The sequence below is a fragment of the Cercospora beticola genome, chromosome 2 (assembly GCF_033473495.1).
Source record: "Cercospora beticola chromosome 2, complete sequence".
Classification (NCBI taxonomy): Eukaryota; Fungi; Ascomycota; class Dothideomycetes; order Mycosphaerellales; family Mycosphaerellaceae; genus Cercospora; species Cercospora beticola.
The window spans coordinates 1,793,217-1,805,464 of NC_088936.1; the positions used below are offsets into that span (position 1 = coordinate 1,793,217).

The 12,248-nt window shown below is 54.2% G+C and overlaps 2 protein-coding genes across 2 annotated transcripts; both read left to right on the plus strand.

Annotated features, from left to right (window-relative positions):
- Positions 1 to 242: 242 nt before the first annotated feature.
- RHO25_002735 (uncharacterized protein) lies at positions 243 to 4,022 on the plus strand (the record flags this gene model as incomplete). Its single annotated transcript, XM_023598288.2, has 1 exon — positions 243 to 4,022. The coding sequence occupies one exon, from the start codon at positions 243 to 245 to the stop codon at positions 4,020 to 4,022; it is 3,780 nt and encodes a 1,259-aa protein (XP_023455936.1).
- Positions 4,023 to 9,955: 5,933 nt separating this feature from the next.
- Positions 9,956 to 11,362, plus strand: RHO25_002736 (uncharacterized protein; the record flags this gene model as incomplete). Its single annotated transcript, XM_023598290.2, has 4 exons — positions 9,956 to 10,419; positions 10,475 to 10,536; positions 10,584 to 10,917; positions 10,972 to 11,362. 4 exons carry the CDS (start codon positions 9,956 to 9,958, stop codon positions 11,360 to 11,362), a joined length of 1,251 nt encoding a protein of 416 aa, XP_023455930.1.
- Positions 11,363 to 12,248: the final 886 nt, after the last annotated feature.

Consider the following 12,248-nt stretch of genomic DNA (forward strand, 5'->3'; position numbering starts at 1 on the left):
ATTCACTTGATTGACATCATTCCACCTCAAACAATCACCCCCGACAGCCCTGAGAGCGCATTCACCAGTGTCAATTGCATGCCCAAGCCTCATCAACGCACAACGGAGCGGTGGTAGGCAGCGGCGGTGGCACAGCAGGCTGTCTGTTCCTGCGGCACAGAACACGCGAGAGTGATGCCTCGGAGCTGCTCGTGAGCTCGTAATATTGGTGCCCAAGGCGCAGCGGAGCATACGGGTCCAAAATGGCGGAGGGCGCCTTCAACACGCATTGGCAGCAACAAGACACCTCGTCACAGCTTCAACACATCACGAACGCCCTCGATGCTACCCTCAACCCGCGAATCCCAAACGCAGTGCGACAGCAAGCTCTCCAGCACCTCGAAGCTGTCAAGAGTCAGCCGGACGCCCCTCAACACGGCTTCGCTCTCGCAGACGATTGGAAGCAAAACGATGCAGTTCGGTATTACGGCTTGCAGCTACTGGAGTTCGCAGTGAGATACCGATGGAACGAATACACTGAAGATCAAGCTCTGCAGTTGCGGAAGTGGGTCAAGCAGCTTGCAGGCAGCTTGCGAGAGGAGGATGCCGTCTTTCTGCGCAACAAAATCGGTCAGCTGTGGGTCGAGGTTGCAAAGAGATCATGGGGCGGTGGAGAGTGGATGGATATGGACACTCTGCTTGTCACGCTATGGAACCAGGACAAGGGAGCAGCGAACAAGATACTGGTCCTCGCAATCATAGAGGGTTTGAACGACGATATCATCAACAACGACGACTCTGTAGCAGGATTGCGATTGGACATTTTGGGCGATGCATTGGTGGAAATCGTAGTCCCACCTCGGTTCTACGACACTTTGCAGAAAGAGAAGATCAAGAATGTGCGATCTGAAGGGGAAGGCTGGCTCGCGCGGATCAACAACTTCTTCGCTCTTTGCGTCAAAGAAGCCAGACTGCGACAGGATCAGCCAGACGTGGCCCGAAATATGGAGATGTGTGCAGTGAAGGCGCTCAACGCACTGCGCTCAACCATGGGCTGGATCAACTTTCGAGCTGTGGAAGAAGTCAACTGCGTCGACTGTCTGTTTCTTCCATTCTTCACAAGCAATGCAGTCCTACAGACAGCTGCAGTCGAGGTCCTCCACACTCTGTTAGGCAGACAGCAGGCGAGCACGTCCTCGAATGAGATCTGGGTATCGCTGATACGCCAAGCGATGCACCCAGACAGAGTGGCCTTGATTCGCGCTGCATTCGAGCAGACTGCTATTGCACCTGGAGAAGATGACGAAAAGTACACATTGCAAAAGAAGATGTCGGAGCTCCTTTCAGTCATGGCTGATGCCATCGCTCTCAATCAAACCATAATCGACCAGAGCCTCAATCTGCCAGCTTTCTTCGATCTTCTAACTCTGGTTCTGCAGCACAAGAGCTTAACAGTGTCAATACCTGTGCTGCACAGTTGGACGAAGCTGCTCAGTGTGCATGAGGACAAAATCATTGATCTCACTTTGGCCGCTCTTCCGACCTTGCTCGAAGTCTGCAGCGATAGGTTGATCAGATACGAAGCTTTGCCTGAAGATACAGACGATGAGACGCTGCGATGGCTGGAGGAGGACTTCGATACAGTGCCCGAACGCCACGCATTCCTTGGTAATTACCGCAGATACAGCCAGACCATTATCGAAGGTATCGCGCGATCCCGACCGATTGACGCGCTTTCTATTGTGCTCAATCAAATGCAACAGATGATTGAGACCGGTCCCTATACTGTGGGACGGGGCTTCGACAGCTCAAAGTATACGAAGTCTTCGTATCCAGTCCTCAGATTTGATGCCTCCTACTGTACTGTCTCTGCAGCACTGAGGGGATATTCGTCGTGGACCCGGGACGTCTCCGATGTTGGTCCTGACCAGGAGCTATACGCGAAGGTGCAACAGGATCAGCAACAAGCGTCTGACTCACTGCAGCAATGGTGCTATGGTATGACCAATGTGCATACTGACGACCCTGGTGTTGCAGATGAGGTCCTGCAGACATTGGTCGCAGTTCTTCGAGTACTCAAATCGCCCCCTCAGAGCTTTGTACTTGCCATGGTCCAGCATCTTCTGACCATGCGGCTCTATGATCAACCTCAGCACGCTCAGTTCACAGATGCAATCAAATCTTTCGAAGCGCTACGAGTAGTTGAGCTCCAGAAACTTGCTCTTGCCTATCCAAATGTGCTATTGGAAGTGTACAACGAGCTCGAGCCACGCATAGAAGTTCTTGCGCAGAAGCACTCCGATGACCAGAGGCTAGTCTGGGGCTACCGTTCATTCCTTTTCATGGTGGTCCATCGTGCGACGGGGATCGATGACCAGGTCAGAGTGGCCCGCCTACAGCAAATGCTCAAACCGACTTACGATGCGTGGACGGACCCGGCGCTACAAGCTTCCTGTGAGAACTTCTCAGTTTTCTGCGCCACTGTCAGCCTGAATAATATTGCGGAGTTCTACAAGGAGCACGAGTTCGACCGAACACAAGACTGGTCCGCCCGCTTGTTGAACGAAGCTGGACAGGCACGACAGAATGAGATCAAAGACAAGGCCGATCGCTTACCTCTGCGCATGACAAAGTCACTGCTCGCGGCAACGACTGAAAAGCTGCGGAGCGGCACAAGCGAGTACGACAACGCCTGTGCATTATGGGCACCTCTCATACCGTCAATCTTGCAACCTCTGTTGCAGATGACACGCCATGCTCAGGCCTTCCATAACTTGTCAAACTGGGCGCAGCTTCCACCTGAGCTTCAAATGGTCGTAAAGCGGACTCTACAAGACCGTTTCTGGCAGTCGGGCATTTCCAATGAGACCAAAGAGGAGTTCTACGCTCGGATTTCGGGCTCCAAGACCAGTTATGAGGGCTTCGCAAGCACAGTGCGTGGCACCATGCGAAACGTTCGCGAGATGGGCTATCACATCATCTATCTGATGACAAAATTCGAAGAGCAGTTTTATGGCATTGAGAACCTGGCAACTCCTCTAGCAGATGCACTCTTCGAAGATGCTGGATGTCTCGGAGCCAATCATTTACATCCTCTCATCAACCTGACAACTGGCCTAGTTCAGCGATGTCCACCGCACCACCGCAGCAGGTTCCTGCCACCTATACTCCGCAAACTATTCGTCTGTCTCGATGCTAAGATCTCTGCGGACTGGGAAGCCATTGGCCAAGCGGAGCAGCACAACAAAAAAGAAGATGATGAGCTGAGCGACGAGATGCGTACGGAAAGCGTATTGCGCCAATTGACCTTTAGTATGGTGTCGTTTGTGCCCTTCCTGCTCGAATACGACCGTCAGCCACAAAATCTGCAGAATGGGCATGCGCACACCAATGGTCACGGCCCGTCGAGTCAGACGCAGAATCTGAGCGAGCTGGTTCTGTCTGACCCTGCAGTACTGGAGCCTCTCATCCTCTTTTGCACGCACGCTCTGCGTATGCGTGACGGCAGATGCTGCAGCATGATCTGTAAAGTCTTCCGCTCCATCATACCGCTGTTCACGCACACCACTCAAACTGCCTCCGCCATCAGTCCGGAGGCAGCGGCTTCTGTGCGCGAGTTCATCAGCACCGAAGTACTAAAGGCTTGCATCACATCTCTGAACGAACCATACTTTGCGGACCTGCAAAAGGATTTGGCCACTCTTATCGCGAACATTGTCGTCATGTACACATCAAAGACGATGACCCCGCGAGAAGTTCTCTTGTCTTTGCCAGATATTACAGAGCAAAAGATTGACAAGGCTATCGCCAAAATGACGCGTACACACAATGAGCGCTCGCAACGCAGCGTCGTGCTCGACCTCCTTGAAGGCGTACGAGGTGTTTCGATCCACGAGATGGGTAAGGTCGAACAGGCCAAAGCGAAGAAGAAGGAGAACAAGGGCGTTGCGGCGCAATACACCATGACAGTGGAGAACACAGGGGTCGTCAGAGGAGGTGAGGATGAGCTTGACGGCGTGGCTGGTCTGTTTGGGGACGCGTAGAATGCGTTCGAGGAACAGGAGCACGTTGCCAGGATGATGGGGAACATGAATGGAAGAAGGACATGGTGAGACGGTTGAGATCATTGACATTGTTATTGGCCTTGCACCGCCGCTGGCTTGCGGCTGAACACGGCAATAACTTTTGACAAGCATTGCGTGGGAAGGGGCAAGGAGTAGCTCATTGGCTTGGAAGGGCCCTCATTGGGCTGAGAGTAATGAGAGACGGCATGTTGTAGATTGGAGCATGCGATGAGTAGCGACGCCTCGAAGCTGCTGCCATAGCAATCGATGGAACGATGCATTGAGCATTCATAGAACGGCCACGAAGGGTCGAGTTAGTTGTACATTGGACGAGGAATAGCATCAAGATACCCTTTCTGCGTAGAGATGGGAGCAAATAAAATTTTGAAATTTTGAAATCTGCTGCTTCATTCAAGACTGCCAATTTTGTACAGATGTCGGAAGTAGCCACTCTGCCTCCTTCTCCTAATCCCTAAAACTCAATTATCATAGATATCGGGCCGCTTGCAAGGCGCATGATCAACCGGCTTCTTATCAAAGCACGCTTCATAACCCAAAGGCGAATAGGACACAATTCTGCCGCCGAAGGAACCAGTCAAGTAGCAAAGAAACCAGTCCTGTGCAGAGTAAGCCGCTCCGAGAAGGTCATCTTCGCATTGCCGGTAAGCCCAGAGATTCGTCTTGTACATGTCTTGGTCGCTTCCGAATTGCCACCAGCGGTCTGCGCATTGGTAGCCGCTGAAGCGCCGGGCTGTTGGTGGATAGTTAGCAAGACGTTCATTGTCAAAGGGAAGTATATATATATATATATGTCTTTCGAGGAACATTACTCTTGGGTCGTGCTTCTAGCATTTCTCTCATTTCGTCTACACACTGGATGAGTTGTGTTGAATTTGCGTTGTGGCTCATAGAGGACCAGGTCTTCTTTTTGGTCCTTGCCGACGAAAGGGTCGTCAGTGTAGCGAGAATGATAAGTTTCGCCCACTTCATCTTCGATTATATCGATCTTGGATATTCCGATGCGCAAGAATTGGCATCTGAGTGTCAGGCAGTGTGTGAAGGAGAAGGAAAAGCTACAATATAGAAGAAGAGTGACATTAATTCATTCTTGACAGGTGTGTTCTACCTAACTTCTTGTTGCCTCGCAGTACCATTGGGGCGAGGTGGGGATCACACCCACGGCTGTTGTGCCATTTGTGCCTAAGGACTCGCGGTGGCTATGCGACTCATGTCGTGTTTACTCACCTACAGTGTGCTCCAGTGTCTCTGCTCAAAATGTTAGTAGCAATGTTGTATAGTTTACGACGAATACAGTCAATGCATGAGTAACAGCGATGAAGATATTCAATCACCTACGGTGCATCCACGCCATCAAACTAATGGGTGTCCGCAGTAGTCACCCGCAAAGTGAATCACATCTCAGTCATAATGATGAGAGCGGCGGCTGTCCAGCAATGACAACGTCGCGCTAAAGACGAGACCTCGTGGCAACAAGGATGAAGTGAACAGCCCATCTCGCAAACAACGAAAGATGTATGGACAAAGTGCGAGCTGAACTAGTGGCAGGACGCAGTAGTTCGCAAGCCATACCATCTTCAGCCCTAGTAGTGTTTCGAGACAGGCGCGGGAGCTCTTATTGCGCTGGGTGACACAGCATTAGTGAGGGCGTTGCTCTGTTTTCTTGGGGAGCCGCGACGGTATTTCTGTCCCGTTGGCCTATCGGGATAAGTCTGGTAAGCGAGCCAGAGAGGGCAAACGTTCTCTCGAGAAAGCGCCGAGACGTGATGATTTTGGTCGGCAACATTGTGTGCCCTCGTTATGTCATGTGTTGTAGAGACATGATAGATAGACGTCGTAAGCCCTGGAGAAACGCCGCACCTGACGAGGAGCGGTAGGCAGTGAGGTACGGAAACGACTAGCGTTGTCTGCGCCGATCGTCTACCAGACACTGCAGACAGCCATGGCATCCACGCATCGATCAAAAACGACCACGGTGTGCTGCCACCTCACCACGGTCGGGCATAAACAAGTGCGACAGGCACAGACGCCGTCAAAAGTCACTGTTCGGGGCCGTTTTCGTGCTCAGCTCAACAGTTGGCAGAAACGCTATTGTGATGAAGTCGTTGCAACTTTCCAGACGCTCGGTATTGTGGCTTGATGTGACCAGCGTTCGATGACGACGACCTCCAAGAAGCAATACCTTGAAACCAAGGGTCCAACCAGATACAGGTTGCTGTGCCGCATCAAGTACCACGCCGGGACATGCCGCGGAGTACTCTGTTCAAAGCAGAAGCTGTCGATGTCGAGAGAGTGCAGATAGTGGTGGACTTGGGCGCTCGGATGCAAGTGTGCGGCGTGCTATAGCTCTGAACAATATTCTCGGCAAGCCTAGTGGCTAATCGGCTCAGCAAGTATGGGTCCACCGTTCACGGGCATAGTCCTGGTTCCAGTGTTCCGTTCTGCATTAGGGTAGGTCATCAGCATCAGGTGATGAGCGGAGGTGACAAGCGCCAGTGCACCACTACTTGCTTAAGTCACGCCGCAAACTAGCAATGCGGCCAAGTGAGGGTCCTGTGCCTCACGCGCCTTTTGGTTCTCTCTGCCGCCAAGTGGCGTCTTCGCCTATGTGACAGGCCGGCGATCGCAGTGCGCGATAGCGCGGTTCGTGAGGAGACGCGCTGATGCTCATGAAGTAAATCTGCCACTTTGGACCCCCTCGAACTGGGACAGATCGCGAAGGGGAGTGCTCGATTGTTGATGGTGGCCCGCAGCGCGCTTGCGCGGCACTCTTTTGTCATCACTGTTGACTTGTTGCACAAGATCAAATGTGATTGGCGCATGCAAGCCATGAAGGCGAGCGGAAGCAGATAGCGAACCGCGAGCGCTCTGATGGCCTTCGGCCAGGCAGCAGTCGCTCAGCGATCTGAACAGCAAGCAGCTGATCCAGAGCAGCTCATGCTCGATCGTCTACATCGGTAATCACCAATTCGCTTTGCAAGCAGAGTTCGAGATGCCAACTGCTCATCGCTTACAGACTCTGTGTGTCGAAATGAGACGACGGTCTGCAATGTGCAGCCCTTGGAACCAATACACTCGTGGTTCAATCGAAGCCGTCTTGTCTGTCTGCGAGGGGTATTAGCAGAGAGCTCGCATGACCAGTCTTGCTCGTGGACTGAAACGGCACAGTACATCACCCTGAAGCCAGCCAAGCCCACTACCGACCGTGAGGCATAGCGATGACATGATTTAATGTTGCGGCCAGCTAAGTGCGGCACGTCCTCGCATACCACACGTCGCATGAACGACCAAGACTGCTGACCACCATGGCTGACGGAGTGTACATGACCGCCTAGGCCGTGCGATTTAACAGAAGAGAGCAGCTCAAGGTTACAGGCAGCAGCAGTAGAACGCGAAGACGAATTGACGACTTCTCAGTACCCCGGAATAGCTCATCGACGTAACAAGAACCCATGTCGGTGTGCGATGAGAATATGCGTTCACGGTTTCAGCCTTGTTGGTGGCGCACAGGTCCCGCGTTCTGTGTGCAGGTCTTTCGCAGCAAGCAGTAGTTCCAATCACGGCGAATGGAACGCTCGCGTGAAAATAGACGCCTGGTAGCGCCTTCTCTGCAGTCCAAAAGTGCTTTTCTTGTCTGCTCACCCTCGCAATCAAGATTCGGTGGGTTGGTCATCATCTGAATGCGTTGTACATTGGTGCAGTTGGTCGATCACATGCCAAGACCATGCATGTCCAATGCGAAGCGCCTCGAATGGACCACTCGCGGTGGTCTGACGAGCTCGGTGAGACCGTGGCTAGCCGTGGCCAGCAGTGTACGGCCACGCGCAGGTTGCCTGGCAGGCGCGAATAGAGCAGACAGAGGAGTTAGGCGGTCTTAAGGGAAAGCTGGTGTCCTGGTGCGGTACTCCGCTATTACCCCTAAGCCCGTGAAGTCGTGTTGTCGCCTAGCGAAAGTGTAGGCGGTGTTCCAGTCGGAGCAGGTGCTTGAACGGCCGAAGATCAAAGTCAGATGCCCGTCGGGCAGTTTGCCAACCAGACGCGCTACTGCCCCTCACATCGATACGGACGCGTCTGGGCAGTGCCAAACGAGATTGAGAGTCACCGCTCCGGTTGCGTGAGAAGATTGCGCGTGGAGGCGAGTATTATGGTCAGCGCAGCGGTGTGCGCAGTGGGACAGCCCTGCCTCGTTCCGGTGAAAGGGCTGTGGGCATATTGAGGTGCTGGGGTGATAGCGGAAACCAGAGGTGTGGAGCGGCAAGCCATGCGCGAGTCTGTCCTACGTGGCTCAGGCGATTGGATTCAGCCTTCAGCCTCGTGGTCTGCGGGAAGGATCAGGGATGTTGTCAGTCAGCAGACAGAGTTCGAGAGAGGGTGGACGTGGTATGCCGACTATGAGCGATCTGCGGGAGGCTATGTCGACCAATAACCTCCCCGCTCTGGTGCGCAATACGCAGGAGCAGCACGTCCGACAGCGCAATGTAGGGCTTCCAGTGCGGCTGTGAGTGGCATTTACTTTCCCAGCGTATCAAGCGCGCCTGCTGCAGCATTGCAGCAACAGCCTCTGGCAGCTAATGTGCCGAATCTTATGGCTCCTGTAGTGTCGCGGTCCCTCGTGGGAGCATGAAGCTTCATCCGGCTGGATCGAATGGCGCATCGAAGCGTGTCTCCTGCTCCTCTGGACGTCGGGAGGCACCGAGCGAATGAGCGGCGGCAGCAGAGGTGTCAGTCGGGCTGTCACCACGTTGCTGACCCGACTCCAAGAGCGGCGGCAGCAGCAGCAGCGTGCGTCAAAACGGTCGCACCGTGCAGCAGCCCGCCGCGGCGCAAGAGAAGGAGGAGTGGCATCCGGCGGGAGACATTTTGGCGGAGACAGTCCGCGTGCTGCACTCATACTGTGGAGCCTCCATCATGCGATACGCGTATCTGTGGGCAGCAACGACGCCGAACAGCAGCAGCGTCATCATGTCGTTGCTGTGCTGTGCTGCTGCTTCTTCGTCTCGATACCGAGCCCGTGACCGGTGAACTTGGGGGGCTATTTCGAGAGTGCTAACTTAATGATCGCTCGCCTATGCAACCAATTGCGCTCCCGCACTTGGCCACCAGAATTTCAACGCAGGCCCATTTGCCCTAACAAACCACATTTCGGCTCCGATCTTGCTGCAATCTCGCCGGCCGATACACAGTAGTTGCTGGCATGGCCTATGGTTGTCCCTGTCACCACGCCTGCGCCTTGTGAGCTTTGTCATCCGTCGATCTACGGGCCTGAGCAATCACAATCTCCACTACGCACTGCGGGCTGAGATGGCCATCAAGTCGCACAGTCACTGTCAGGCCGGAGACATTCGTCGTGAACATTGCTCCGAGCCCGCTTGGCTGCCTGCTCTGCTGCTACTGCTACTACTGTTGGCTGTGCGCATCGGATCGCGATTGGTGAGTCTGTGCCTCCCGCCGCGACTCGCGCTCCGTCATCAAACATGTGCGTGCGTGCCAAAGCTTGATGCGCGCCTGTCTGTCGCCCGCCACAAAAGTCAAGTCCCCAAGAAGAAGCTCGCAGGCTCCCGCGAGACTAGCGACGACGGCTCGGTAAGCCTGGCAGAGGCACGCTGAAGATGGTGGGCCGGGATCCGGATCCTTCGTTCAAACTAAGCACCCGTCCGCTAGCACCCAAGAGGGTAGCGGGTGTTGGTTCACAGGTGTACCTTTATCACAGCCCGCCGACCGCAGCACGCGAAGCTGCTAAAACGATCAGACCTTCTAACGCAGGCCCTAGCACTATGCTTCAGGACGTCTGCTCTTGTGTATATCACTTCTGCTAGACCCCAGCACGACACCGTGACCTTAAAAGTAGAACTTCCTTCCGGTTGGCCTACCCATTTGTTCCATAGTTGACTTTCATGACCATGGACTCACCATCTCTCCAGTCAACCTGTATCAATCCTAACAGGATCCGATCTCAATCATCCTTCTCGACCACCTCATCCATCAACGCTCGCGGCGCCATCCAGAAGCGCTCTTCCCACGCGGATCGATCCCGAGCCATCTCAGTGTCGCAAGCCGAGAAGCTCCTCCAGTACGCCGCCGAACAATCCAGTCAGGCTGATCTCGAGCATCCCATTCCAACATCAACTGCACTGGGCGGTATCCAGTGGCTCACTCCTCAGCACTCGCCTCAACCTCAAAGCTTTACGGCCGAACCCTCCCTGGAACCCTTTCCGCAGTGGACGGCACCTACCCCACCGCGCTCGGAATCATCGTTCCCAACAGTATCAATCGACTGCAACGACGAGCCCGTCACCACTGGCATCAGCGTCGCTCCTGACTTTGCATTTGAGCAGCCATCTGTGTCTGCGGAGATGAGGTTAGTGTTGTAGATCCACCCTGACTGATGGCCGACTCAGCTGATCATTGCGTAGCTCGTTAGGCTTCCTGCTTCCCACGACCTACGGTAGCTCCCCTTACGACTCCGACTCAAACTGTACGTTCATTCCTTTCACTCGTAGAACTGCCACTAACGAATTACAGCTTACGCCATGGATCAAAACTACATCCCGCCGATGCGCGTCACGCAGCCAACTGCAACCAGCGGCGCAAGCGCATATGCTACAACGGCGTCATCATCCAGTCCTTCGCTCTACTCGAGCAGGATGGCAGACACATCGAGCGCACGCAGATATTCCGAGATGCCGGCCACGACTTCCGCGAGCTCAGCCTACGGCGACTACCGTCGTGTGAGCAGCCCCTACGAGACCAACTACTCGATGGCTCCTAGCCAGACGATTCCCTCAATAAGCGGTCTCACCCAAAGTCCGCTACCGTCACCCCACCTGGGCTCCTCGGGAGTGTCGCAATACAACAGGTCAGTCGATCCACACTATCAGACTCGAAAGTCCATCACTGACTGGGACATTAGATCGCTCAACATCTATGAGTCGAACCCATACGGACAGGCGTACACTACTGCGCCGCCTCCACCACAAGTTTACGGCAGCAGCAACCAGTATGCGCCGCCACCATTCGTGGGCAGTGGCGTCAACGAGAATCTTCCGAAGCCTGTTGGCGGCGACTCATCGATACGAGTGCTCAACCAGCGACCCAAGCCTCAATGTTGGGAGCACGGCTGCAACGGACGTCAATTCTCCACCTTCAGCAACCTCTTGCGACACCAACGAGAGAAGTCCGGCACATCTGCGAAGTCGTATTGCCCGAAATGTGGTGCAGAGTTCACGCGTACAACTGCGCGGAACGGGCATCTGGCACACGACAAATGCACAAAACAGCGACGGCCTTCGGAGGGGAAATGATTCGAAAATTGGTTTGGGGCATCACAGAGACGATCATGATCATCGTCAAGACATCAGGAGGTCAACTCGTAGCATTTTCAGAGCGCCGTTTAGAAGTTTTTACGACCAATACCCACAACTCGATTCTCTACTACTCAACATCAAACTCATTTGCATAAAAGTTTCACAAACCTGTTGTCACAAAGTATTCCCCGTACCAAACAGCGAAGTTCTCCGCGAGGTGCACATGTGAGGCACAGCCGTTTCGGCACCGAGTGATGTCTCGAACCAAGGACAAGGGTTTGGCAGAACCTCGAAACTCAGTTTGAGAGCTCGCCTAACTGCTCTTGCCCGCGCCACCGTGCTCAGTTTGCGACTGAGGGCACACTGAAGATCGCTACTGCATCGGATCTGATAATGAAGGACACACGCTTACGGAGCAGCACTGCTACAGTGTGATCCAACATGGCCCTCCGGTCGACGAATGCGACCTAGGGCGGCAGGGAAGAGAGCGCGCGTGCATGCCACTCTCACCGGTGCACTGACTTTCCCTACCTGCTGAGTCAGAATCTAAGGCTCAGCGAGCAGCGTCTGTGCCAGAGTGGAGTCTGTGCGACACCCTGGTCTTTGCGCTTTCGTTTAACGAGTTGGCGCCGCGCGTGGCACATGCGGCGTGCACATGGACCCCACAAGGTTGAAGGCGTGTCTTTCTGGCACGACGATTGGTGCCGTGCGCGCTCGCATTCGGAGTTGCTTTGCCCGCCCGGACGATCAGCTTGTTTGCGACTTGCACGTTCTGGGACTTTTTTGCGAGGTTTCGATGATCAGGCCCCCACAGTCGACGCAAAGGTGTGCGGACGAAATGATGCTCGCGGACGTGACAGCCCGGTTCTGCGCGATCTCATCA